The sequence below is a fragment of the Rattus norvegicus genome, chromosome 8 (assembly GCF_036323735.1).
Source record: "Rattus norvegicus strain BN/NHsdMcwi chromosome 8, GRCr8, whole genome shotgun sequence".
In the NCBI taxonomy this organism is placed as follows: Eukaryota; Metazoa; Chordata; class Mammalia; order Rodentia; family Muridae; genus Rattus; species Rattus norvegicus.
In genome coordinates this window covers 66526221-66554049 of record NC_086026.1, presented here as the reverse complement: position 1 = coordinate 66554049, position 27829 = coordinate 66526221, and the positions used below count along the sequence as shown (strand labels likewise).

Below are 27829 nucleotides of genomic sequence, written 5' to 3'. Positions count from 1 at the left end.
TATCTCTTAGCCCTCAGAGCACTCATATTCCATGTGCCAGACCTCTACTTTTCTACCCACTCACCCACCCACCCCTGCCCTGTGCCCACGTTAAACCCTTCCCTTTTCTGCTCCCACTCAGTGATTATTCATCTTCCAGACAAAACATCACTCTCTCTCCAAGGCCAAAGTGTTAAGAAAGACTCGTGCGGCTTCTCCAAGTCACCTCGAAAGGCCTACCTTCATCTGCTAGAGGCCTTGCACATGACCCTTGGGGCAGAGCGGGAAAGGGCAAGGCCAGAGACTTCAGGAGTTCACAGTAGTCAGGCGCTCTGCAGTCTCCTGGATGCTGATACAGCAGTCTGTAAGGCCGTGGCCACTTGGTTCTCTTTTGTGCTGAGCAAGTTAAGGCCTGGGAGTTGCAAAGTGGCTTTCAAGTCCTCTATCCTATGCCCTTTCTTTGGTGATCCAGGGTGTTCGTGACATCAGGAAGGAATAGACAAGCTGATTGGAGGGACAGCTGTCTTTATGAGATGTTAATGAATTGAGACAAAATAATGGGGCTGCAGTCTTAGCTGGGCCCTAGGGTCTGACAGGCCCATCCTGACGTGATGGGGATCCTCCTTGGGCCGACAACCTGAGAGTTCTAGACCACAGGAGCCAAGAGCACTGCCTTCCTCCCAAGTCAAGTCGATGCTACGCAGAAGGGAGGGAAGGGTAGAGGTAGTGGTGTGTGAGAATAGGAAACAATATCCCCTTGAGAGAAGCCTGTCAGATTTGGCATGACCCAGAGCTGTCAGGGCACAGATGCACCTTTCTGGTGTTAAAAGTGTGTCAGTAAGATACAAAACCCAGGCAACCCGCCTTCTGTCCCAGCCTGCAGTGTGATTGGAAAAGCCCCAAACCTCTGAGTCTCTACTCTTTGTCTATCCTCTATTTGTAAAAATCTCCCAGCTCAATTCCAAGAGACAACCTCCCCTTCTCCTTGAGTGACCTCACTTCCTCTTCCTAGTCCTACCTAGAGCCCAGCCCCTCCTCCTCAAGTCCAGCTGCTCCCACACCTGTGCCCTCAGCCCTGCTTTGCTCTGACTCAGGCAGTCCTAACCCCAGTGGTTTTGCCCCATCAACTTATTTGATCTGTAGTGTTCAACTATTCTTCCTCACTGTGTGACCTTGCCTTGGCCTTTTGGGCAGTCTTGGAACTGCAGGGATCAGATTCCTTCCAAGAAAGAAGTGCTAGCACTGAGCTGGGCAAGGCTCCACAACCAGGTGGGCTAGAGTCCAGGTAAATAGAGACAACAGGTTCCTCAGCCCCTTTCTGCAACACATCATTTTGGCTAGGGATGCTTTATTCCATCCGCTCTCCAGGCTACTCATGCTCAGACCGGTTCTGGTGAGGGATGTATGCCAGAAAGGTTCAGATACCAACCAAGGCCGCTTGGAAACACCTTCAGAGCCTCATTCCTAGTCCACTCCAAGTCATAGAGCCCCACCAGGAGCTGAGGTACACTTGTCTGTACTTTACCTCAGAAGTCCTTCTTAACTTTCTAATGCAACTTGTTTGTTGAGGACGTCAGGGCTGCCTTGAGATATCCTTTAACATTTTTATTGTCTTGCTAAGAACTGAGTGTGGTGGTGCATGCCTTTAACCTTCGTACTCAGAAAGCAGAGGCCCCGGTGTCTCTGTTGAGTTCAAGGCCAGCCTGGTCTACATAGTGTGTTCCTAGGCAGCCGCAGTTATATGGTGAGACCATCTCAAAAACAAAACAAAACAAAAAAGTATTGCTAGGTAGCCCAGGCTCAGCTCAAACTCGGAGCAATCCCCCTGCCTCAGCCTCCCATAACCCAATTTGTGTGCCATATATCTTTTCGCAGCCTGATGGCCCTATTTCTATGAGGCAGAATATCACTCTTACAAATGAGGAAACTGAAGCCCTTGTAGGTTAAGTGGCAAGTCCAAGGTCACATGGCTACAAAGTAGCAAGGAATGAATGATCTAAGGGAATGACTGAATGAGGGCTTACGATAGCCCTCGCGGCAGACGTTTGAGAAGCGCGGCGAGCGAAGGCGGTGCACAAAGCCAGAGGCCGGGTCGCGGGAAAGTTGGTTCCACTCAGGCCTTCGGCACGGGAGGGCCCAAGGGAGCGCAGGCTCCCAGAGGCACAGCCGGGTTCTGCCCCCACCCAACGGCCCGCCCCGCCCCCGCTCCGCCCCTGGCCCGCCCCGCCCGGGACCACAAACGGCGCCCGGCGGCAGCGCGAACGGCCGCGCGGAACGTCGCTCTGGGCTAGTTGCCTGCCGCGACTTCCCGCGCAAGGCCGGCCCAACAGCGACCCGCAGCCTAGGCGGCGCTGGAGGATGCCGCTGCCGCTCCGGGTGGCGGCCGCCAGAAGCTTGGTGCTCTGAAGGTAGGAGCTCGCCTAGCCCGGCGGGCGCGGAAACTTGGGCCGAGTTTGCGGGCGGCGCGTGGGCAAGGGGCGGGTGGCCCTGCCCCAGGGCGCCCCTACCGGCCGGCCCCAGGACGGAGCGCGGGGACCGGGGCCCAGGTGCTGAGGCTTCGGGCGGTCAGACTGCGGGGCCCGGTCGTACCGCTGCCCAGACTTTGCCAGGATTTGGATGCTCCCTGGGCCTGGTAGAGCCCCGGAGCCCCAGCAGTGCCTGGGCGTAAGGGCTGACGAAGAGTCAGGCGGATCCCTCGGTCCTCTCGCGGGGCCAGGCTCACGCGGATTGCTGGGCGCCGATTCGGAGTGGGGGTGGGGGTTGGGATTGGTGGCGGCGGGCGCTAAGGTGCCGCGGGGCCGTGAACCAGCCCTGTTGGAACTGGACCGCCTGCGGTTTCCTAGCCACTGCTTGACTCACTCTCTGGCCGCAGCCCAGGCTGGCGGGATCGCCCCGAAGGAGGTGGCTGCCCGGACTTTGCGGCTGGACGCCCCGCCACCCACCCTGCCCCAACCTTCTGGATCTCAGTGCAGTCGGCGGGCGTCGATCTTTGGGTCTCCCAGCGCTTTCACACGTGTGCCCGAACTAAGGAAGAGCAGTTGGGCGGTGGGGGACATGTGTGCAGATTCGGGGCATGCATATACGTGCAGGAACAGCTTTGCATGCGTGGCGGCAGTCTGTGTGTCAGCCTGCTGGGGTGCACGTGCGTTGCAGAGCCTCGGAGAGAGAGGCTTGGGGACACCCGGAAGCCTGGTGTGTCGGTGGGGCGCCAGTTCCCTACCGAAGCCGGCTGGCTGTGAGCCATAGGCACGAGGGTCACGGGCGCGGCCCGGAGAGGGAATTTAGCAGTGGAGCATCCAGAGACCCTTTCTCTTAAACTAGGAAGCGTGGGCTGCTCCACGTTGAGTGTCTGGCGAGCTCAGAGCCTCAGCGGGCAATGTTTTTAGAAGATCGGTGTCTGTTAGAGCTGAGAGAACATTGATGCCGGCGTCAACTTGGCTGGGATCGTACTCTTCTTGAGGCCCCAAGGATGTGACGTGGAAATGGACCCACGGAGTTGTCTGTCTCCCCCGTGGAAAAGCAGGAGTGTAGGTGCCTGACCCTGCCCTGGGTTCTGGCTGAGATTAGAACTCATCTAAAAACTAGTAGAACCTGACATCTTCACAGAGGATCACTTGTAGCCCTACTTTCTCCAAGCGCCTAAGGCTACTTTGGTATGCGGAAACAAGGCACCTTCGTTTTGGCTATTCTCTCAGTGGGGGTGGCCTCCACTAAGGGAGCTTCCATAATACTGGCAGGGCATAACATTACCTCCATACCGTTCATAGTCTTGTGCTGGCTTTTTGGAGCCCTTACTCCTACAAGGACTCCTGAGGGTCCCAGGTGGCTGGTTCTCAGGAAGTCTCCAGGGCCAAAGGGCACAGGTTGGGCTGAGCCCTGGAGGGAAGGACTCTTGAGAGAGGGTGGTTAGAGCAGGTCCTGAGGAGCATTGATGGAGGTGAGACCAAAGCCAGCCCTTAATTAACCTAGACCTCCCCAAGGGAGGGCTGGGTACCCTCTGAGCCACACAAGCCTTGTGAGGCACAGAGGCAGGTAGATCTCTGTTCAAGGCCATTTTGGTCTGCATAGTGGGTTCCAGGCCAGATAGGGAGAAACAGTGAGACCCAGTGAGAAAATAAAATAAAGCAAACCCAACTATCTAAGCCCAGAGCAGTGTAGGATGGGCCTTCCGTGGGCCACTGCTACCCTTTTCTTGTCCCCTTGCTGCTCTAACTGAGCCCCTTATGGTCATTGGCTACTGCTCAGAAAGGAGGAGAAAGCTGGTCCCTGCTTGCTGGTGATAAGTGTGTGACACTTGACCTACTCATAGGAATATTGCTCCTACTTACTCTTCTCTAAGCCCCTGGGAGATTTAGGGGTTGGGAGTGCTCACTGGGGGAGGAGGGCCTTCGATGACCCCACTGAGAAGCCTCAGAGGGAGTACCCATAAGTCATCATCGGATGCCTGTTTCATTAAGAAAGTGCCTGTGATAACTGGACATTGGTCCTCTCCCTTCTTTGGACTTCCCTCTGTGCTGTATTCCTTTCTTTCAAATAGAACCTAGATGTATTAAGGAAAGAATGCCTGTGTGGGTTTTTTCCTAGCACTTAGTCTGCCCATCACTAAAGTACTGTGGCAGTAGTTGCCAGCTAGGACTCTTGCCTTCCACCTCCCCAGGCACACCCCCTAACCCCCATTTATCATGCATATAAGGCCTGGAGATTAACACTGACACTCCTTCCCTGGGCCAAGGACCTTCCTGTTGGCACCTCAGCGCCATCTGCTGGTCAGCTTTGACCCTGATGCTGAGCTGACCCTACTTGGTTACCCAGACAGCTCTCAGGAGGGACTGCCCCATCTATTCAAGACTCATTTGGTTCTGATTCTGGGGACCTGACTTTGAGGGTTTGGGTTTTGGTAAGACAAGCAGGTCAATAAAATATTAGAAGAAATTAGGATTTGTAGGCAGTGCTGGGACTCCATGTCTTGGCAGTAGTGTTTTTTTTGTTTTGTTTTGTTTTTTTGAGACCTGTGGCATCTCAGAGTAGGAACCAGTAGAGAATGACAGCCCACTTGTACTATCCCTTTCATCAGTGACTTTGGTATAGATATGTCTTTTCTGGGTGACAGGACAGAAAGCCAAGGCAACTGATACTCCTACACTGCCCAGAACCCAGTACATGGTTTCTGTGGTGGGCTGTAGACTTGTATGTAAGGCACGGCACACATATTTGTTCAGTAGAGTTCTATACCTTAACAACTACAACTAGAGCCAGGTGGTGGTGGTAAAAATGTCTTTAATCCCAGCACTCTGGAAGCAGAGGTAGGCAGATCTTTTGTGCCATGTACAGCAAAAACGAACCTAAAACCAGAAACAAAAAGTAGGCTCAGAAGTCTGTGGGAGTGTGGCTTCTGCATTCAGTCTGAACTGAGGATTACTAAGGGTCTTCTAACCACCTTTGCCTCTCCTCTCTCCCAGGTCAGCAAGTCAAGTAGCAGCAGTTCAGGAGAGCTTGACACCTGCGCAGTAATGGCAGAGAAACGGCCCCTGGGGCCTCTGGGGCCTATGATGTATGGCAAGCTGCCTCGCCTGGAGTCAGACCTAGGGCCAGGACACGGCCTGCCCCTTTCTGCTGGCAACCAGGACTCCTGCAATTACAAAGGTGCATACTTCTCCTGCCCCATAGGGGGTACTTCCAAGGCAGGATCTGAGCGGTTGGCATCCTGGACCCCATATCCATCCTTGTACCCCAGTGGTGTGGCAGGATCCCCGATCCGTGGTGACAGCCTCCTGACAAACTGCCTCCTCTACCGCCCTCCGACAGAAGGCTCTGAAAAGATGCAAGACTCCAGTGAGCTCCTGCCCTTCGGTCCGCAGGCTCACTCGTACCCAGGCCCACCTCTGGCAGCGCCCAAGCCTGTCTACCGCAGTCCTTTGTGTTACGGGCTCTCCACTTGCCTTGGAGATGGGGCAGCAAAGAGACCATTGGATGTTGACTGGACCCTGGTGCCTGGGCCCCTTCTGCCTTCTGCTGACCCACCCTGTTCTTTGGCTACAGCTCCCGGCAAGGGCCAGCCCCTGGATGGGACGTTCCTGCGTGGTTTACCGTCTGGGGGACCTGGCAAGGACTCTTCCCTGACTTTTTCCCCGTGCCAGACATTCCTAGAGAAGTATCGAACTGTCCAAAGCACAGGTTTCCTGGCTTCCAAGTACCCTGGTCCTTACTCTGGGGATCCCAAGCAAGCAATGTCTGAGGGGCCCTCCGGACCTTGGACCCAGCTCACCCAGCCCCTAGGACCACCTTGCCAGGATGCAGTGCCAGCCCACTATCCATTGCCCCCACCCCCACAGGCCTTGCCTTGCCCTCCATCTTGTCGCCACCCAGAAAAGCAGGGAAGCTATGGCTCTTTGCTCCCACTGCCGCCTCTGGGAGCCCACAAGGGGGCTGCATACCAAGCTGGTGGGCTGGGCAGCCCCTACCTGAGGCAACAGGCAGCCCAGACTCCCTACATGCCCCCTGTTGGGATAGACAGTTATCCCTATTCCTCTGCACCCCTCCCGGCACCCTCACCAGGGCTCAAGCTGGAGCCCCCTCTTGCTCCGAGGTGCCCACTGGACTTTGTCCCCCAAACCCTGAGTTTTCCTTATGCCAGGGATGACCTCTCTCTCTATGGGGCATCCCCAGGACTTGGGGAAACACCACCTTCCCATTCCCAGAACAGTGTGCAGCCTGTGCCACAGCCTGGTGCCTTCCAGCGAACATGCCAGCCTCTACCAGCCGGCCAGCCATGCTCTGAGCCCATGAGACCTGCAGAGAAGCCAACGCCAGAAGCTCAAGAGAAGACGTGGCTGCCCAGCTGCAGGAAAGAGCAACTCCAGTCCAGGCCCAGTGAGCGACCTGGGGTACCTATTGTTATCAGAGACAGTCCAGTTCCCCGCACCTCACCAGCACTGCACCCCTGTGCCAAGGAGCGCCAGTCTCTTCCACAGAAGGATGCTAGACCTCCTAGCTCCCCACCAATGCCTGTGATTGACAATGTTTTTAGTCTGGCCCCCTACCGTGACTACCTGGATGTGCAGACCCCAGAGCCCACAGTTGAGCAGGACTCAGCTCCAGCCACCAGTAAGAGCCAAGACAAAGATTGCAAGGAGACCCTGCCTGTTCAGGATGGGGCCTCTAGGCCTCACCGCTCTCTTCGTGAGGAGGTGGCTCTGGACTTGAGTGTGAAGAAGTCAATGGCAGAGGATGTCCCTGTCAAGGTCCCTAGTCCTGAGGAGCATAATAAGCCCAGTGAAACTGTCGATGGGTCAGGTATAGAAAACACAGCGTCGGGTTTGCCTGGCCTAAAAAAGATGGTCACAGAAATACCTGAGGTAACTGCAGAAGCCACACCAAGGACAAATTTCCACAGCTCTGTGGCCTTCATGTTTCGAAAATTCAAGATACTCCGTCCTGCACCATTACCTGCAGCTATTGTTCCTTCCCCCCCTACTCCAGTTTCTGTCCCTGCCCCTACCCCTGTCCCTGTCCCTGTCCCTGTCCCTGTCCCTGTCCCTGCACAGCCTGCATCCAACCCCCCTTCTGTGCCCATGGGACTGCAGATTCTCACTCAGCCTTTGCCAGTAGCATGTTTCAACCTGGCCCTGCCTAGCCCACCAGCCATAGCCGTGGCCTCCCCAGCCCCAGCCTCCGCTCCACCCCCATCACCAGCTCCTGCTCCAGCCTCAGGCCCCGCTCCAGCTTCTGCTCAAGTTCCCACTGCAGCCCCAGTGTACTCAGAACAGCACTTCACAGGGCTGCACACATCCCTCTGTGATGCCATCTCAGGCTCTGTGGCCCATTCTCCACCAGAGAAACTGCGTGAGTGGCTCGAGACAACTGGGCCATGGGGCCAGGCTGCATGGCAGGACGGCCAGGGTGTTCAGGGGCTACTAGGCAGACTGCTCTCCCAGCTGCAGAAGTTCGTGTGCACACAGCAGTGCCCCTTCCCTCACGTAGTGCGGGCTGGCGCCATCTTTGTGCCCATCCATCTGGTGAAGGAGCGTCTCTTTCCAAAGCTGCCACCGGCCTCTGTGGACCACGTGCTGCAGGACCACCGTGTGGAACTACGGCCCACCACTCTGTCAGAGGAGCGTGCACTGCGTGAACGAGCCCTACACGGCTGCACCTCACGCATGCTGAAGCTGCTGGCACTGCGTCAGCTGCCTGACATCTACCCTGACCTGCTGGGCCTACAATGGCATGACTGTGTCCGCCGCCAGCTGGGTGAGCATAGGGCAGCCCTGTAGCCACTGGAGCTGTGTGAACGAATGGCAGGTGTGTGTACTGCTTGTATGGACGGTGGGCAAAGGGACTGAGTGATGCCAGGAATTTACATTGGGGCACCAGGTGGGATTCCAGGGCTCTCAGGTTCCCCGTGCCCTTCTGACTCTAGGCACCAGTGAGATCTGTTTATGGTCTTGGCCCCCTCCTGGATGGCCTCTGTCTTAGGTTTTCATTGCTCTGAAGAGAAACCAAGGCAACTCTTCCCCTCCCCCCCCCCCCCCCCCCCCCCCAGAGCTGGGGACCGAACCCAGGGTCTTGCGTTTGCTCTACCACTGAGCTAAATCCCCAACCCCCAAGGCAACTCTTACAGAGGGAAACTTAGTTGGAGCTGGCTTCAGTTTCAGGTTTAGTCCATTATTGTGGCAGGAAGCATGGCATCTTGCAGGGCTCACATGGTGCTGGAGAAGGAGCTGAGAGTTCTACATGTTGATCTGCAGGCAGCAGGAGGGGACTGTGTGCCACCCTGGGTGTAGCTTGAGACTGTAAAACCTGACCCCGTAGTGACACGCTTCCTCCAACGCCACACCTACTCCAACAAGCCCGCATCTTCTAATAGTGCCCCTTCCTATGGGCCAAGCATTTAGACACATGCGTCTTCTGTGTGGGCCATTCCAAACCACCACAGCCACTTTTCTCTAGTTATACCGTCTGTGTCTTGTATATGCTTAGGGGCTTTGCCCAGACTGTGTTTTCTCTCTAGAAATTTCTCTTCAGTGTCTTCCATCCGAGTACAGTCCTAAGTAACCCACTGTATGCTACCTGGTGGCACCTACCTGGGCCTCACTGTGCTCCTCCCAGTCCACAGGCCTCAGCTCTGCTTTGCTCCTACTCCACACCTGCAGTCTTTCCAGTCCTGGTGAGGTGTCCTTGTTCACGTCTGTGCCCAGGATCCTTCCCACATAAACACCTTTGAATGTATGTGTTCTCTGCTCTCCTAGCACTTGCGTGCGTACCCATGATGCCCTGAATTGGACTGTTTGTGGCTCTCTTTTCCTCCACAATGATGCATTGTCCTTATTCTTCCATTGCACCCTCTTTTTCACAGTACCTCATTATATAGCCCAGAGTATCCTCAAACTTGTGCTGGCCCTGCCTGCCTCCCTAGTACCTGACGGTGGTTGTGTGCCCCAGGCTCAGCCTTGGAGCTTGCCTTTTTTTTTTTTTTTTTTTTTTTTTTTTTTTTTTTTTTTTTTTTCCGGAGCTGGGGACCGAACCCAGGGCCTTGCGCTTGCTAGGCAAGCGCTCTACCACTGAGCTAAATCCCCAACCCCAGAGCTTGCCTTTTTTTATTTTTTATTTTTTTAAATAAGGTTCTAGAGGACACACTGGTTGCAATGTTGTATGGTGGGAACACTCAGACTTCTTAGGCCATGACAAGGTGAGTGAGAGTAGTGTAGCCTTTTTTGTGTCAGGAAACTGACTTCTGGATTCTTGGCCTCAGAGTCTTTCCTTGCCTGGCCAATTTTCTGAGCAATGTATGCTATTCCTTAACTAGCTGAGAAGTCTGCAGTGGCCAGCCCAGGGCTTGGTAGAGGAGGCCTGAGGCAGAGTACTACCATGGAACAGAACTCTAGCTGGCCCACATTGCTGAGTCTTGTACTGTTAGGGAGAGAGGGTCAGGTCCCCTTTTCCGGTCTCACTTGCTTCTTAGAAGTCTGATCCTGGCAGTGATCCTCCCACTGATTAGGTTGAAAACCCTTGCTCCCCATTTCCTCACTGAGCTAAGGAGGAATGCACCTAGAGCAGTGTTCTCAGCCTGTGGGTCATGACCACTTTTGAGGAGCAAATGACCCTTTCACAGGGATCGTGTGTCAGGTTTGCTCCTGTCTGGGTTCCCGTGATCAGCCTTTCATCAGCACTGGTTTCTCGGCAGCTTGGTCCCTGGCTCCTGCCTGGGGTTTTTGTGACAGAAAGATAACGGTTCTTTTGTGTGGCAGAAGCTTTTCTTCCCCTTTTTTTCTGGACTTTACTTAGCTTAACTGACCCAGCTGGTGTTTCCCATCCTGCAGGCCTCCTTTCCTTCCCTTGCTTCCAAGCAGCTTCTTCTGAGCTATGTCCTCGCCAGGTAGAGCTCTGGTCCCTTGGGTGGGGGCATGTCTTTTTAGCAAGCTCCCATTGGTCTGATCAGTGGGCTGGCTGGCTGCTGTGATGCTGTGACAATGCCAGGCAGGCAGGACCACTGTTCTGGGTGACTTTGAGACTAGGAGATGGGACCTTGCAGTTTGGTTTTGGAGTCTGACTATGCTTTACTTTTGTAGGTGGCTTCGACACTGAGGCCAGAGCTTTATCCCCATCAGAACCCACGGTGACCAGAGATGAGCCAGAAAGCCAAGTCCTGGCTGGGAAGTTGCCAGCCCCCAAGGCCAAGAAGCCAGGGAAGAAGCCACCAACACCTGGCCCAGAGAAAACAGAGACAACCACTGGGGAAGGGTCATGTAATCCCTCACCTAGCTCTGGTGCCAGCACCAGCCCACCAGGTCCCACCCTGAGGGCCCGCTTCCGCAACCTGTTAGAAACTGCCTGGCTCAACGGTGTGGCACTGCCTACTTGGGGCCACAAGGCCTCTGGAGCAGATCGGCCTTCACCTCACCCCCAGCTCTTGGGCAGCCAGACCCATCATCTGTAGCATTGTCACTAGTGCTGTTGGGGTAGCCACCCATCTGGGGACCACTGTGTACCTGTCCTGACATCTAGCTGCTCAGGGCTAGGACTGGATGTGAGGCTGGGCTCACCTAACTGGGCGGAGACTTCCTGAACTTTTAACTGGAGGATCTTTGTTAGAAGAGGTTCCTTCCCTTGAGAAAACCTGTGGGCATTGAAGCCAACCCCGCCTGGCCTTGAATCCTGACTGCTGTGTTCTGGGCAGACACTTCACCTCTCATGAGCCCTTGCTCCCCGTTTGTAGAATAAGACAACACAGCCTACCTCACAAGGGTTGTTGTGGGGATGATGTCTGAAATACAACCACAGTGCTTCGGTTTGCTTCTTGCCCAGGATAGGCCTGTGACCTCAGCCAGGCTGTGGAATAACAAGACTGAGGTTGGCAGAACGTTCTTGTCAAGTCTTCATGTGTCTTGGGACCCAGTTACCTTAGAGGTACATGATACAATGTGTGTGACTCATGCACTTCTAACCGCAGGCTGCTGCAGGTGCAGGGGGCTGGCCTGGGGCTGGCCTGGAGAGCCTAAGTCTACTCTGGATTCATAGCTGTAACCTACCTGGGCTGCATCTCACACCCCAGGAGGATTGTCTAGAATTGGATGCTTCTAGAGCCAAGCAGCTACAGGGACTGGACCCAACAAGGCTGTGTGAGCCCAATGCTGGGAAATGGTCTGGACTGGGTACTCGTGGTATTTCCCAGGACTCTTGGGGTCGCCTCCCTGCAGTGGGCTGAATTCAGCTGGTGGATGACAAGTTCCTATCTTATTTAAGGGTTTCGTTCGATGAGACTGGGCCTTGGGAGACAACTATTAAAGCATTTGGGTTGTTTTTGGAGCTGAGACCTAGTTTTGTATTTGAGGGAGTCATAGATTAATGTTGCGTATCACTCTTCACCAACCTGCTGTCCGCTCTGCTCCTGGGCAGGGCGTCCTAAAGGTTTCTAGTACTCCACTCCTACAGGCCCTCACACACCTACTGGCCAGCCCCTCCACCCTGGGAAAGACCTTCCCATGGCTATGGGGAATCTTAGAGACTGGTGTCACCACAACTGTGTGCCTGTCTCCTGAGGGTGTGTGTTAGGGTCTGGAACTGTCACCTCTCCAGTTGTATTCCATCAGCTTCATAGTAGAGATGTCCCTAAGCCCACCATGACTTCCTGAACATGGCTTCCTTCCACCTGTGCTGGAACCAGTCTGTCAGCTCCTGAGGGCTTAAGTACATAACTGCAGGGCTTAGTCTGGCCCTGAGCCTGGATCTAATGTGGCAGCTGCCATTGCCCTGGTGCAGGCCCAGGAAATTTGGTTTTGTGTGAATCTGTTTTCTGTCACCAGTAACACCACAGGCAGAAGTTCTAATGAGGCTTGTTTGGGTTCGTGGGTTTTGATTTTGCTTTTAGATGGGGTCTCACCATATAGCCCCAATGAACCTAAAAATTGTGTGTGTGTTACCACACTCAGTTTTGGATAGGGGTTCAAGACATTCACGGTTGAGCAGCCACATCTAGTGATGGCTTTCTTGGCAGAATCCTGAGGTAGATGAGCATACCACACGGCAAAAGAGCTCATGCGTGTGTCATCTGGGCAGCTTATAGGGCTGTCAGTGTTCGATCATCTGGCTTTGCCTGATTTTTTATCTTAAACACCACCTCCAAGCACAGTAGCTGGATTAAATTCCCATCCCTCACCTCACAATGGGGATTAGATTTCAACACATGAATCCTAGCGGGAGGGGAAATGGGGTCATGTTGAAACTACATCGAGATCCAGCACCTGGTCTTGGAAATGGGTGGGAATAGGAACTATGTCACACTGTCATTGCAGGACCAACCAGGAGTTGTCAATCTTCCTCTGTCCCCACCCTCATTCCCCTTGTTAGATGACAGCACACTTCAAGATACCACGTTTCCACCCAGGGCCAGAGAGACCTGAGTCCTGTACCTTCCATCAATTTTCAAGTCCTTTAAACTCGTTTCACAAGCTCCTGATTTTTTGAGTCCATCCCTAGCACCTGGGGGGAGGGGTGTGGCTAGACCCACACATCACCTAACTAATGCCAGGAGAGGGCTCAGACCTTGAGGCTCCAGTGTGGGAAAACTTGGCATTATACTCAAGAGGCTGATGGCCCCAGCAGCCAGTTTTGCTGAGAAGCAGAATCTGCAGGGCCAGTGGAGGAACTGCTCTTCCCTAGTTGTAGTTCAGGTGGGGAGGCAGGAGACGGGAGAGCGATGAAGGCTGTGTCTTTTTGGTAGCCTCCATATACCTTCTCTCCTGGTTTGCTAAGAGGGTTGAACTGAACCAGCTCTCAGCCCCTTGAAGCAGCTGGGAGCATGGCCTGAGTGCCTCTTATTCCCCCTGCAGGAAATAAATGGAGGGGTGCTTTTAGCCCCACTTGTCATCTCACCTGAGGTAGACTACTGGGGGCTTCCAGCCAGCAAGTACTGGCTTTCTGTTTTGTTTTGTCAGCTGCTGTCTGACCTATTCTCTGGGCCTCCTCTCTGGTGGCCACCTCCAGACACTTGACAGTGCAGCCTTTTCAGGTACCCCTTTTTGTTGAGCAGGAGGAACTGTTTCTGGCTGGCCAGGGTGTCTGGGCTAGGCTGAGGTTGGCAGGCAGGTGGGGGCACTTTGTGTAATCTGGACATGAATCCTTGGGCAAAGATGTATTGACCTTAGAATGCTCTTCCGAAGCCCTGGCTCTTGGGGCTGAGCTATGCAGTGGAAGCGACTCCCAGGAGCCCCAGGCAGAGGACCATGGTAAGATGGCTGCCGTTTCCTGTCTGGTATCCCCTAACAAAGCCACTTCAGGATCCTGGAAACTTTCTAAGAAGACTCAGCCAAGGGATTAGAGTGCCTGTCACTTCTGGATCTACATAGGGAAGCAGCTATGCATTCAGGGAAGTGCAGGGCCTCTTCATGCTCCCAGGAAGAGGGAGGCCACTGGCTTCGGAATCTGACCAGAAGGTGGACACAAAGAGGCAGGTCTGGGTGCTCTCTGTTCCTTCTCTCAAGGCCAATCTTTGTTTTCAGCTGGCTAGCAGGTCCAAAGTTTCCATGATGTGTGGGTGGTCTGTATCCTCTCACTGGGTCACTCCTTTCCCCCAAAGGGTGTCCAGCTCCAGACCTGGAGCCTTTAATATCTTCAAGTTGAAGACCATGTCTGCCATAACGGACAATATGGCTTGACTAGAATCATGTTCTCCCATCCAAGACTCATGGTCTAGCTGCTGGTTCCCTTCCCTCACTGGGTCTCCCAGCTCTTTTGCAGTTTGGGGAATCTTGGGGCTGTTGAATCAGCTTTAGTCTAAGACTTCTCTGGCTAGACCAGCTAACCACAGAACCTGAATGACGGAATTGGTACATGCGGTCTGTCTTCTCTAGGTGCTAGGCCTCCTTGAGTCCGGCTTCTGAGCTGCCCTCCTATGGCTGCTCTCTTCCCACTGCTGTTAATTAGGTAAGACTATTTAGAGCTGAAAGTGATGTCTCATGCCAGCTTCCATTGCTCGCTCTTGTACACACTGGAAGGCCCAAAACCAAGCATCTTTGAAAGGCCACAACCTCCTTTAGAGGCCACCCCCTTCAGCCACATAGGAGCAGTCCTACCCCTATGAGGTAGTGGCTGAGACTCTGGCCCCCTCCTGAGAATAAAATCTTGTAGGCTGGGGTTGGAGATTTAGCTCAGTGGTAGAGCGCTTGCCTAGCAAGCGCAAGGCCCTGGGTTCGGTCCCCAGCTCCGAAAAAACAGAAAAGGGGAAGGAAAAAAAAAAGCTTGTAGGCTGTAGTTCCTTCCCTCTCCTCTGTCCTCTGGGGCACTATGAAGTCACTAGGGGACCCCACAATAAGTGCTCAATGTATAAGCATTCTGGACACTGACCCTGCCTCTAGCCTTGCATGCTCTGTGTATCCTTACTGGCTATTGGTTTCTCATCTTCCTATGTGTGGTCCCCATACATTGATAGTTTGTGGTAGCAGCAGGGCCTGCAGGACATTCCATGAGACCTGACTCCTTTTGTCCTGACCCAGCTGTGTATGCTGCAGGAAGCCTGTGGGCTTGGCTTTGTTTGTGAAGGAAACCACTGTCCACCTCCTGAGAGGTGGGAGCTGAGAGAATGTGGAGCCTCAGACAAGGACTGGCTTTCACCCATGGACATGGGAGTGTTTTCCCCAGTTTTATGTGGTGTGGAGGTGGGGTGAAACATGAACTTGAAGACAGTAAGGCCGGCGCTTGTCCTTTCTGCCCTGGCCTCCTGCAGCTTTACTCCTTGGTTGAGGTCCTGTCTGGAAGCCCTGCGTGAGGTGTCCTAGAAGAGGTATGGGGTTTGCTTCTTGGTGAAGGGAAGAGCAGTACAAAGGGCCACCTGGAGAAAAGGGACAGAAGCCACGTGTCAACAATGATATTGAAACAAAATGGAGCATGGTAACTCGTGTCTGTAGTCCTACATCTTGGAGGCATAGGCAGGAGGACCACTGTAAATTTGAGGCCAGCTTGGGCTATGCAGTGAGTTAATGACCATTCATGGCCACCTAGTGAGAAAGTGTCACAAATAACTGCTGGCTAGTGCTGCCCTCCCCCATCTACCTGGCCACAGCTTAAGATGGAGGTCAAACAGGAGAAAAGGAGTTCACATCTTCCGGGGCCGTTTTAAGGGCCTAGAGTGGTCATTGACAGCATCCTTTGTGGCGTGGAGGTAAGACTACTCTGTACATGTCCCTTCTCTTATGTCCCAGTTCTTCCCTTATGACCAAAGTTCTGCTTTTGTCACCATAGTCCATGTCAAGTGGCTCCTAGGAGGAGTCAGCCTGACTACCCCTTGGCTTCTGCCCAAGACAAGATGGATTCTGTTACACGGACTCTACAACCCAGCACTGTGGCAGAAACCCAGGAAGAGGTGTAGCAGATCACTCAGATAGCTCCTATACATCATTTCCTCAGGGCTTGCCTGACAGAAGAAGGACCTTTACATGGTGTGGGATACAGGCACTGCTGTAGTGGGGCTTCAGTCCCCCAGTTCAGACCCACTCTACTTTTAGCTTAACTGTGGAGGTGCAGTCATGGGGCCCAACCCAAGTGCCCTAGATGGAAAAACCAGCTGTTCAAGCTGTCATGTGACCAGGTGCATCAGGTTCAGATGCATAGCCGGCTACTTGTCCTTTGCTTGAGTTAAGATCTTAAAGGCTCACCTGTCTCTTAGGAAGAAGCCCTTTTCTGGCCAGACTCACCAGGACAAAAAGAGAAGTGATGAACTGGAGGTTTAACACGGCCCCACCCCTGGGGCCTCTCGAGGCTCTGGAGCTGGGGGTGCCTGGAACAAAACGGGAAGGCTGAGTGAATTTTCCATCCCCAAAGCCCTCAGAGACTAAGTGCGATGGCTGTTCCCAGGACACTTGGAGCCAGTGTACCCTGGGGGCTCATAGGAAAGATAAGAGTAGATTTGGCCCTGCAGTACTGTGTGGAGGAGGGGGAGGAGGACGGGGAGGAGGGGGAGGAGGACGGGGAGGAGGAGGGAAGGTTAGGGAGGCAGAGGGATGGAAGACATGAACAGAGGGAGAGGCACTGACCAAGGACTGGGAGGAGCATCTCTAACTGCAGACCCTCAGCTTCCTGCAGGGAGCCCAGGGCTTGGAGCATGGAGTCTTGAATGACAGCCTGAGCTGGTGCAGCCTCAAAGAAGGCAGTTTGCACTCTGGCAGTCAGTGGTTCCTGGCTGAGAGGATCATCACAGGCCTCAGGGGGCTGGAGAGATGCAGAGAGCCCCTCTCACCAGCCCCAAGATCCACCCTCTGAGCCGAACACTCACTGGAATTCCTCCACCACCACTTGACCAAAGTTCTGCAGAGGCTGGAGGACTGAGGTTAGCTGAGGTGAGACAACAGAGTGAACAGCTTTATACAGTCTAGCCCAGCCACACCCTTCCTCCTTCCCTCCATCCCCTCACATCACCTGTCTCGTCAGCAGTCCACGAAGCTTCTGGGATTCAGAACTAGTCTTGTTCTCCAAGGCTTTGGTGAAGGGGTAACCCAAGATCAAGAGCCATGTCTCATAAAACACCAGATCTGCTTTCTCCCCTAAATCAATGGGCGTGGGGTGGGGATAGTAGCCAGGACTCCTGTCCTCTGAGAGCTCTGGGATAGGACTACACCCTGGCCCAGGGTTGCTTGCCCAACCCCCACTGCTCCCATCCAGTGGTCTAAGGGCTTGCCTTTGCTGCCTGCTTTTGTTAGACTAATGAGCTAAGAATAACTTCTATTTTTAAGTGGATGCAAACTGTCAGCGGTAGGAAATTGTATGGCATGAAAAGTATATGATACACAATTTCCATGTTTGTATATGAAATTGTACTGGAACACAGCCAGCTCACTTGCTGTGACATACCTCAGAGGGCTGGCTGTGCTCTCCCTGTAAGGGAGAAGCTGGGAGCCACAGAAGACAAAGAATATTAATTCCTAGCCCTTTGTGGTAATCTGCCAACCCACACTCTAGTGTGTCTAATGGAAGGGTGATGGCTTGGTCACTCAGACTTGACAGTAGGAAACCTTGTGTTCTTTACTGTCCCTGATCTCCCAGGAGGGGCTCCATGATGACTTGCAGACATACATAGCACAGTTTCACTGTCTATTAAGGGGATGACGAGGTTTTAAGTTGAACACTGAATGGGCAGACACAGAGAGTTAGGGCAGGGACCCAAACCAAAGCCCTGTCTCTGAGAGCTATGTAAGAGCAGAGCCCACCAGATGGTAACACTCAACATGAGAGGCTGCACAGAGGAGGTGGCTAGGACAGCCACTTAACAGTGAATTAGCACTTCCTAGGCTAAGGGACTACTCCAGAACAGCTCCAGGTTGAGACTGCTGGAACCTGAGAGGCCTTGGATTTTTCTAATGTGGATGGATAAGACTGCTTGACTCTTCCTCTCAGGGGGCCTCATGGGAAAAATCAATTCTGACCTTGGTGAGAGAGCTGACTGCTGTTGTCTCCTCTTGGGACAGAGGATTAAAGATGAGGGTTGAGAGTTGAGTAGATGGTTTTGTATCTCTGAGCCAAGGTTTCTCATAGACCTCTGGATTCACTTTTTCCCTATCAGCTGGCACACAAGCTTTGCTTTTGAGGATTCTGTCCCTTCTCAGAGGGGGCAATGAGACCTAGAGAGATTGGATAACCCGGAGCAGTACATGGGGCCCAAGCTCACTTACCATTGGCCACTATGCTGGATTTCTGGATGGTGGGATCTGTTATATGATGGGCCAGGTGACTAGCCAGGCCTTGGAGATGGTTGGGGATGGGGCTCTTGAACTTGTATTCCACATAAATGCTCACCCACTCCTTCACATTGCTAGGGAAGGGTGAGAGAGTGCAGCATCATGGTATCTTCGCCAGTACATGCCTCTAGAAGCAAGCTTTGCGCTCCTAAGTGGGTACCCTATGTTCTTTCCTCCAAGGCCAGAGTTCTATGAGGCTAGCTCTCCACAGCTGGCTTAAACAGAGTTCTTACTGATGTTCCTACACCTGAACCTCTTGGCTGTGGGTCAGGGGTGGAGTTGCCCTAGAGACATGTCTCCAAGGCAGTAGCTAAGTAGGCTAAGGAAGTAAGAGTATGCTGGGCTGAGAGGCTAGACAGACCGGATGGGATTCTCAACCCACCTGAATAGGAGCAGGGGCTGCTCCTGGAGCTCAGCCTTGTAGAATCTTGATACCTCATGGGTGACCTGTAGGATGTCCTGGAGGTCAGGTTGGCTGGGAGCTGCCTGTCCTAAGGCCCAGTATGGGGTATATTAGGCTTTAGACAAGGTAAGGGAGAGGTGGACCTGACAGCCTTTTCCAGTGTGGTCTCCTGGGCATGGTTGTCTGGTGACAGCCTGGCCACTGACTTCCCTCAGAGCTTTCTCTTCCCTCAGTCAGCTTTACCCTCAGGGCACAGCTTGGTTCCCTCCATGAGTGCCTTCCCACATGTGCCAAGCTGGTGCCAAGCAGGTGTACCAACTGCTAAAGACTACAGAGGCCTGTTGACAAGGGAGGCAGGGGAGGGGACGTCTCACCAGCTGGAGGGTCTGCTTTTCCATCAGGAGAAAAGGCTGAGAACTGGGCAGAAGCAGCTGAGGCAGGAAGGGCTTCATGAGTGTGAAGCTAATGTTGATGGTCTCCTGGCGCAGGTCGTTCGTGTTGTACCCTGCAGAGTCATACACAGCAGTCTGGGAAGTTGGAACAGCCCCCTTCTCACCATGGCCTGCCTGCCCAGGGCTTGGGCAGATTGAAGTGGATCCCTCCATAGAGCCCAGCTAGCGGCCTCTATGGGCAGGTGAGGAGGCATGGGACCAGTGTTTCTCCAGACTCACCGTCAGAGGAAAGGCCATGGTCGGCCAAGGACAGGTACCCAAGTGACCATCTTGAGGACTTCACTTTGCGGTACAAAGTCCAGAGGATCTCTAGAGCCGAGGGATCCGGAGGACCAAAAACGAGGGAGGCTTTCACCTCTGTAGAGCCAGGCCTGTAGGAAGCAACTGGTGGGTCCAAGATAGGCCTGGCTGATGCAGGGTGTTGTACTTAAGGAGAGGAGCCACCCAGGCACCTGATAGCTACAGAGAAGAGCCTTCCCGCATGACTGAAGAGGTCACATGACCCCTGAGGTGTTGGCCTCCTTGGTAAATGGGGATTAAAGCCCTTTCCTAGAAGGCTTGTTAGAAGCCTGAAGGATGCAGGCAGGTGCTTGGTTAAAGTTCCCTTGCACTTCTCAATGAACTGGTTCCCACAGGGATAGCAGGGATCTCATCCAGGGAAAGACTGGGTGTTACTCAGAGGACGTGGCTGGCTGGGAACTCTCAGTACGTCTAGTGGACACAAAAAAGTGTCCTTTAATTGCCTTAGCTGCAATAAAAGAAGTAGGGGACGCTGGAGAGAAGGAGGTGACAGGCTTGAGGAGTTCTGAAGCCTAGAGGGCATGGACCAATTGCTCATGTCTTGTGGGAGGCAGCCTTTAGGCAGCTCCCAGGGAAAGATCTAGAAATGAACAACCTCAGAACCTAAAATAACATTTACCCTTGCCTGTGAGCATCTGTGCTAGCCCAGGGCTCGGAGGTAAAATGGGCTCAGGGTCAGGGCATGGAATCATAGAAGCAAACTTCAGTTTATTTTTTTTTCTTTTTTTCGGAGCTGGGGACCGAACCCAGGGCCTTGCGCTTGCTAGGCAAGTGCTCTACCACTGAGCTAAATCCCCAACCCCCAGACTTCAGTTTATTAAAAGGAAAAGTTATGCTGCAGCCTGGATCATGGCCTGGATAGCCTAGGATCTCTGGAGGTAGTCCACTTGCCTAGCAGCCCAAGGATTTACATTTATTTACATATCATTTCCATGGCCCTGTCCCCAGCATAAGTAGCTTGGCCCACTCTTAGCTTGTCTCTTTTCACTGTACTCAGACAATCCAGTCCAAACCCAACAGCTGGAATTAGTAAATGGCAGAAAGGCCAGCTGAGGTCATGGAGCACAGATGGTAATGGAACCAAATGTGGACGGACCTCTTACTCACCCGTCCAGGCTAAGGTCTTCCTGGCTGAGCAGCTGGGGGCTCAGGCCATGCTCAAGGCACAGGTCAGTTGGGAACCACACACACACACACTCACCGAAACAGCAGGGCACTGACATTCTTGAAGTTGGAGAAAGCCTCGTGGTAGATGAGCTGGAGCTGAGGCAGAGGCATGGTAGTTAGTGTGTGCCCCCCGCCCCTCTGGTCCCTCTGTCTGTGCTGGCCTCTGCAGTGGCCTCATGCCTGATCCTGCTTCAGCTGAGCCCTTCTACTGTTCCCCTCTAGTGGCCTGAGGTTTGTGATTTCTTTGTACTGAAATCCTAACTGGGATCCTTCTGGATTTTCCTCTGCCGTCATCCTGGGCTCTACATCCCAACAGCTGCCGCTTGGGCTGCCTCTCCCATCCTCATTGCCATAGAAGCCTTTGCCAGCCTCTCTGCAACTTGAGTTCCCCCTAACAATGTCCCCCCTAACAATGTTCCCCCTGCCCTGGTGCCTGGGCAGCTTTGTTATTTGATGCAGCTCCCCTCTGTCCACCCCAGTTAAAACACTCCCCACTGCCAGATATGGTGGTGCATGTCTTTGATCCCTACACTTAGGAGGCCGAGACAGGTTCACTGTCAGCCTGAGCAACAAAGTGGGAATCTATGCTAGCAAGCAAGCAAACAAACAAAAACAAAAAACAAACAAACAAAAAAAAACCCCACAACCAGGCCAGATATGGTGACTCAGCCTTACACAGCTCTTTGGAGAGGAATGCCCAAGCACCAATTCAAGGCCACATTTGGCCACTTAAAAACTCAAAAGTGGGGGGGAGGGGCTGGATAGATGGCTCAAAGGCAGATGGCTGCTTTTCCAGAGGTTCTGAGTTCAATTCTCAGCAACCACACAGTGACTCACAATCATCTATAATGGGATCTCATGCCCTCTTCTGGCACACAGGTCTACATGTAGATAGAGCACTCATACATAAAATAAATAAAATTAAAAACAAAAACCAAAAAGAGGGCTGAGCATGTCACTTGGGAGGCAGAGGCAGGTGGATTTCTGTAATCTGGTCTGGATTAGACCTGAGAGCGCTCCCATGGCAGGAGCAGCCCTTTGTCTCCTGTTAATTCCTGAGTCGCACATAGAAATGAATCATTCAACAACTGGAACCCTGTACGGCAGGTGAGAAATGGCAGTTCTTGTTCAGAGTGCCTTCCCTGCTCCTGGTTCCAGGATGGAGCTGGGCTTCACTTAGCCAGGTGATCAGGGTGTCTGCTCCAGATGAGGCTGTGTGCTGATAAAAAGCCAGCAGCCACACATTGAGAACATGCTCTATTTCTGGTAGGCAAGTTTTCCCCCTCCCTGCTACCGTGCGATTATTTTTCCTCTGTAATGACTTCAAAGAAGTATTTCTGCTTAGCCTCTCCTCCGAGTCCTGTCAGGAGCACAGCGTGACACTCATTAGATTGTCCTATTTGTGTCTAGCTGCTGTTGTATAGTGTGTGTTATGGCTGTGCCTGGCATGCTCAGAAGGAATGGGAACAGGAAAGATTTCTCCGGCTCCCTCCACGCGGCGAGCAGGCCGCACACCTGGTAGCAGATAAGCCTATTCAACAGCCAGCACTCCAAGGGTACCAGGCTCCAGACCACTATCCTGAAGCAGCTGCTGTTGGTCCTGAAGGTCACAGAGTGGGTCGTATGCCTGGGTCCTGGAGTGGAGAAACTCAAGTTCTGCAAAGACATAGCCTGGCCAAGGTGAGGGAGGGTAGAGGCCTGGGTAGGCTCAGCATCCACAGACGACTCTGTGAAGCCAGAGCTGTGTGGGGTAGAGGGAGGGCTGGAGACGTGTTGGAGAGAGAGGGTGGACATGCGGATTGGGCTGGTGGGAAGCCATGGCCCAGGGTGGCTGGGTTGTAGAGCTGTCTGGGGTGCAAGGTTTGAGGTTTTAATGGAAGAGTCTGTAGTTGAGGATACAATCGCAGATACAGGAGGTTGAGGAGAGTCATTGGCTCCTGCGGTGACAAAGGAAACCAGAATCAGGGGTGAGGCTGGTGGTGGGAAGAAGGACAAAGACGCAGGCAGTGGGGGTGCAGACAGGGGCAATGCTGACAAGGGGGGCGGGGAGTGGAGGGAGGATGCATGTGATGGGGATGTTGCTGAGGGCAGCAGCAGCACAGAAAGTACCACCGGATACTGGGCCTGTGTCTTCAAATGACCCGGAGCCCACTTGGGAGGTGAGGTCCAGCCCTAATCTTCCAGGAGACGCAGGCAACAGGGGCTCTGTAGCTTTCAGTATGTTAGGCATCCATGGAAAGACAGGCAGTCCTAAGGATGTTCTTGGAGCCAGTGCCACAGATGAGGATGCCTCTGGCCTGGAGTGGCCATTCCTCCATGCAGGCACTAGCATCTGGACAGTGGGATTGGGGGTATGCCATAACAGGTGTGGAGGTCTAGAGAATATGGGGGAAGGGGAAGCTTTAATTAGATAATATGTTGGCTTAGATGCAACAATTTTCTCCAGTGTTGCAGGGGCAGGAACTGTCCCATACAACCTGAAGGCCTTCTTGAACTTCGGCTCAGATCCATGTATGGGAGAAGGCTGTGGTGATGACATCGTAATTGTTTCCAGAATTCCAAGGGCTAGGATTTCCTCTACAGGTTCAGCCTCAGGGGACACTGGCTGAGAGTCAGCAGCCATGTAGGCTGCAGATGTGGTCAGGGCTGAGCGAATTGGTTCAGGTGTAACTGTGCCTGAGGGGCCAGGCATTGGGGGAGACTCCTGACCCCCAGCTCCTTCTGTAGAAAAGGCTCCTGCCCTCCTCCCCAGGGCCTCCGATTCCCTCTCAGTTGAGTTGATACTGCCAGTGTTGTCTGTCAGGATGCCCAGTAGAATGTTGTTACTTTGCTGAGCTGATGTGCCAGGATCTGAGGGAAACTGGTCAGGGTCTCCATTAGTAGAGAGAAGGGTCAGGGTAGAAGCGGAAACTACTAGGAAGGCTGCAAAAGAAGAAAGGCCTGGCTTTTCAATGTCTGGTGGGTAGGACTGGCCCCCAACCTCTCAGATCTCACCCCGGCACATCTTGCTCACTTAGGTACTGGAAGTAATACCTGGGCCTGGTCAGGCCCCCCAACCATGGAACCACATTCAAGTCATCTTCCCACCCTGATTCTACCCCGGTTGACACTGGGATGCCCTTATCCAGGACTAGGCACTGTGAGGACAAACGGACATGCTTTTAGCATTTGTCTGTCTATCCCCATGCTAACCACCCTTATGTCAAGGCCCCACATCCTCAAAGAGGAGAAGTCTCCAGGCCCAAGTTGTTGCTGGGAGTCGAGAGTCGTGCCTACTCTATTCAAACCACCTCTGAGGCTCAGACTAACTTGATGGAACTGGAAGTCCTGTCTGATTTCCCCGTTGTGGGTAAAACTGTGACCTGGCCATGTTCCCTGCATACAGGGTTCTTCTTAGGAGCTGACTGGGAGGTGGAACATATATATCTTCATAGAGATACCTCTGAAGGTTCTGGGGATAATGCCAAACAGCTGTGTAGAGCTCCAAGCAGGTGAGCCTGAGTGACCTCAAGAAGCCTGAGGTCCCCAAATCTTTCTTTAACATCTCTTAGGCTGGACAAGGCTAGAAAACCATGGAGACAATGAAGGGACGCCCTGAGGTGGGAGTCACTGAGTTCCCTGAGAAGGATTCCACCCTTCCCTACAAGTAAGCTGGTGGTGATGAGGAGACAGCTCACCTTCCCCACCCCCACTCACTCACCAGCCAAGAGAATTCCAGCTGCAGGAAACTGCTGCTTGTCCATGCTGTGGGCTCCTGCCTAGACTTCCAAGGAGGCAGCGTCAGGCGACAGACACAATAAATCCCTTTGCAAGTCTCCTTCAGGAAGGGCGTCATCGGGCTTGGGTAGAACTCAGTGTGGAGCCCTCGCCTAAGATGCCAGAGGCCCCGAGTTCCACCCCATTACCCAGCTGCCACTTCTGCCAGTGGCTGTCCAGAGTTCTGCCCCCATAGCAAGGCAGCCCGAAGCTGCCCTCCTCACTAAGTGGCCTCCTGAAATTCCCATCTTGTGGGGCTTCGGACTTCAAGTGGGAATAAATGTACCTTTCCCATAGCCTGGAGTTTATTATGGTTAAAAAAAATTTTTTTTTGAGGAATAGTTAAATGTCCTTGGGCATGGAGGAAGCCCTGGGTGAGATAGGTCCTGAGGAGGATGCACTTTTGACACAGGTGTGGCCATGCAAAGGATGCTAATGCCCCAACCATGGGAAACAGCAAAACCTTCCCTAGGCTAGGCTCCTCTGCAGACCGCTTCTAGTGGGATTTGTTAAACCTGCCACCTTGATCAGCTGTATAGAATAACTGGACTCCTTGTTCATCTGCGTGCTGACCCCGCCTCCTGATTCGGCTGTAAACAATCACCCCACCCACCTCCCTGTTCAACTCCCTATGATAAACATGCTACCCCTCCAGGGTACTTGCACTTCTTCTTTTTTTTTTTTTTTTTTTCCGGAGCTGGGGACCGAACCCAGGGCCTTGCGCTTCCTAGGCAAGCGCTCTACCACTGAGCTAAATCCCCAGCCCCTGCTTCCACTTCTTTAGCAGAGAGCTCAGCCCCCCTGATCTCAGCTTTCCTGTGCATGTGTCCGTGTGTCTATCGTTCCTTTATTCTCCTGTCATTCCAGTCAGGTCTATTCCTGGAGCTGTGATGGATGAATCGTGTCCTTTCCTGTCCTTAGGTGAGTGCTAGTGAGTGGCATTTCGGTGGTGGGGATGTAGGAACCCTGGTAGCCAGAGGTGAGTTATGAGGGTAGTGAGGTGCTAACCATGGTGTGGGATCTGTGTGTGTGGTCCACCCGCCCCTCCCCCAGCTTTGTTCCAGCTTGGTCACTGCTTCCATTTCCTCAGACAGGGAGGGGCTGCACGAGGCACATCAGGAGAGACTGCCTCCCTCATGCCAGCAATCTTTCCTAGAGCTCTGGTCAGAGCCTTGCACTAGTATGTGGGGGAGGCAAGGGCTTTGGGTGGAAGAGTCCTTCCCAGACCTCTCTTCTAGCTGCATTTCTGTGTCGTGCCCTGGGTTTTGTAGTTTTTGTCAACTTGACATAAGCTAGAGGCATCTAAGAAGGAATCTCAACTGAGAAAATACCTCCATGATATTGATCTGTGGGAAGTCTGTGGGGGCATTTTCTTGATTAACGACTGATGTGGGTGATGCCACCCTGGCCAGGTGGTCCTGGGCTGTATAAGGAAGCAGGCCGAGCAAAGCAGGGAGAACATAGCCCTCCTCCATGGCCTCTACCTCTGTTCTTGCTCCATGTTCCTACCCTGAATTTGCCTTCGCTTTGCCTGACGGAATGTAACTTGTAACCCATAAACCAAATAAGCCCGTTCCTCCCTAAACTGTTCTTGGTCACAGTCTTTACCATAGCAATAGGAATCTAAGGATTGCCCACCCACACTGCAGGAGGCTGGCCGAAGCAGCTGAGAACCTCTTAGCACCCCTAGCTCGGGGATAGACATGGAGCAGGCTCATGTCTCAGCCCTCTAACTCGTACTGGGAGACCTAGAGAATTGCAGCCTTTTCCCAGTAAGGGGTCCTGGCCTTCACTGGGCCAGCAGCCCTATCCCAGGGCTCAATATTGTTCTTTGTCAGCGAGGCTCGATGGGGAGAAAATAACTCGAACCCTGAGGGAGGGATCCTCTACAGCAATTGGGCCTGGGATATCCCAGCTAGGAGCCCACCAATCCCCAGCACCTAGGCACACCCCTCCCCACCTGGGAGTGTCCGTCCATCCATCTGTCCACTTACTTATTGATTTAGCTCAGCTGACTAACGACTTTGCCGCGTTGCAGAGCGGCACTGCCTGCTGTACCCCCAGCCCTTTGACTTTTTTTTTTTTTTTATCTTGAGACCGGGTCTCACTAAGTGGCTCGGGTTGGCCTCGGATCACTCTAAGCCTAGACGGTTCTAATTTGCAAGCATCCTGCTTCAGCCTCCCTCTGGGGTTAGAGCCATGAATCAATAAGCACAGCTACTAGACATCTTTTCTAAGAAGGAAAACTATTGTTTGTGACACAGTTCTACCCCAGGGCACAGATCCACACTTGGCTTCTTTGCTGCTTGCTCTCTGTAGCCCTATACTCTGTTGGCCCGAGGAAGCTGCTGCCTCTCCTTGCTCTCCTTGGGGAGCCACTTCACTACCTGGCTGGGAGGTGCTTTGGGGGAGATGTCTCCCGGGAAGAGGAGAGAGCTTTGTCTTCTGATAACTCCCACCGGCAATCCTAGATTCACCATCTCTCTTCTCCATGAAGCTGCCCTTCTCAGTCCTCCTGACCTGTCCCTAAGCCTGCACACATCCCTGCTCTTTAATTCTTTCTTCATTGGTGTCCCCCATGTGCCCAGGTCCTACCTGGTGCCCCTGGTACTGCCGAGAAGCCTCTGTCCTCTAAGAGGAGGATGGAGATTGGCTAGAAAGCCCTGCTACTTTTGTCAGGTGGGCGGGGCTACTGCTTTCCCAGACAGCCTCAGGCTGAGGAAGATCCCGTTTGTGGTGGCTCTATTCTACAGAGTGAGGCTTGCTAATATTGCAGGACTGGGGGGGTTCCCGTCTGCCCCTCTGACACCCTCCAGGCCAGACTGAGCTCAAAGTTCAAATTGGAATTTGTCGAGACCACAGTGGCAAAAGCTGTAGCAACCCAGGGAGCCAGGCATATGGCATACACTTAGAAATCAGAGGCAGGGGGATCATCACGAATTTGAGGGCAGCCAGCTTGGTCTACATAGTGAGTTCCTATCTAAAAATGAATAAAATAAGTAAATAAGTAAGTAAACAAGTAAGTAAATAAATACCAAAGCAGGCTGGATTTGCCTGGTTATGCAGGCTCGGAAGCCTAGCTACTCAGGAGGCTAAGGCAGGAAGATGCTAAATTCAAGGCCTGCCTAGGCAACTTATCAAGTTCTTGTCCCAAAAGTAAGTAAAACAGAGGCTAGTGTTACACTTCAGTGGTGCAGTACTCGCCAAGAATTACTTTGCAAAGACTCTGGGTTCAAGGCCCGGCCAGTGGGAAAGGAATGAAATGAGGATTCGGTGTGTCTGAAGGCTGAGGGCTAATCTCTGGCCAGAATCAGTGCTCAGGCTGTGACAAGCATCCAGGCTCACAGTGGACTCTAGGGCTAGGCAAGTTTCAACCTGCTTGGGGGTGGGGGTGGAGTGCTTTTCTAGCTCTCCCTGGTCAAATGCAATCCCACCTGCACCTGGTCAAATGCAATCCCACCTGCACCTGGAGTAAGTGAATCTGGCCTCACACTAATGTTACAAAATGTCAACAAAGTAAGAATGAGATTCCTAAGTGCTAGACTGTCCCA

The 27829-nt window shown here is 53.1% G+C and overlaps 2 protein-coding genes across 2 annotated transcripts; one reads left to right on the top strand and one right to left on the bottom strand.

The window, feature by feature from the left end:
• Nucleotides 1-2214: 2214 nt before the first annotated feature.
• C8h15orf39 (similar to human chromosome 15 open reading frame 39) lies at nucleotides 2215-11781 on the top strand. The gene is made up of 3 exons (NM_001025011.2): nucleotides 2215-2387; nucleotides 5439-8226; nucleotides 10545-11781. Exons 2-3 carry the CDS (start codon nucleotides 5490-5492, stop codon nucleotides 10910-10912), a joined length of 3105 nt encoding a protein of 1034 aa, NP_001020182.2. The 5' UTR covers nucleotides 2215-2387; nucleotides 5439-5489; the 3' UTR covers nucleotides 10913-11781.
• Nucleotides 11782-13381: 1600 nt separating this feature from the next.
• LOC134480056 (taste receptor cell protein 1-like) lies at nucleotides 13382-27200 on the bottom strand. Its single transcript, XM_063266335.1, is given in 13 exon segments — nucleotides 13382-15301; nucleotides 16164-16246; nucleotides 16503-16648; nucleotides 16742-16800; nucleotides 16885-17009; nucleotides 18135-18274; nucleotides 18583-18647; nucleotides 18978-19108; nucleotides 19275-19426; nucleotides 20557-20618; nucleotides 22038-22625; nucleotides 22627-23444; nucleotides 24223-27200. Coding segments are annotated over 13 exon segments (2469 nt in total). The 5' UTR covers nucleotides 24266-27200; the 3' UTR covers nucleotides 13382-15244.
• Nucleotides 27201-27829: the final 629 nt, after the last annotated feature.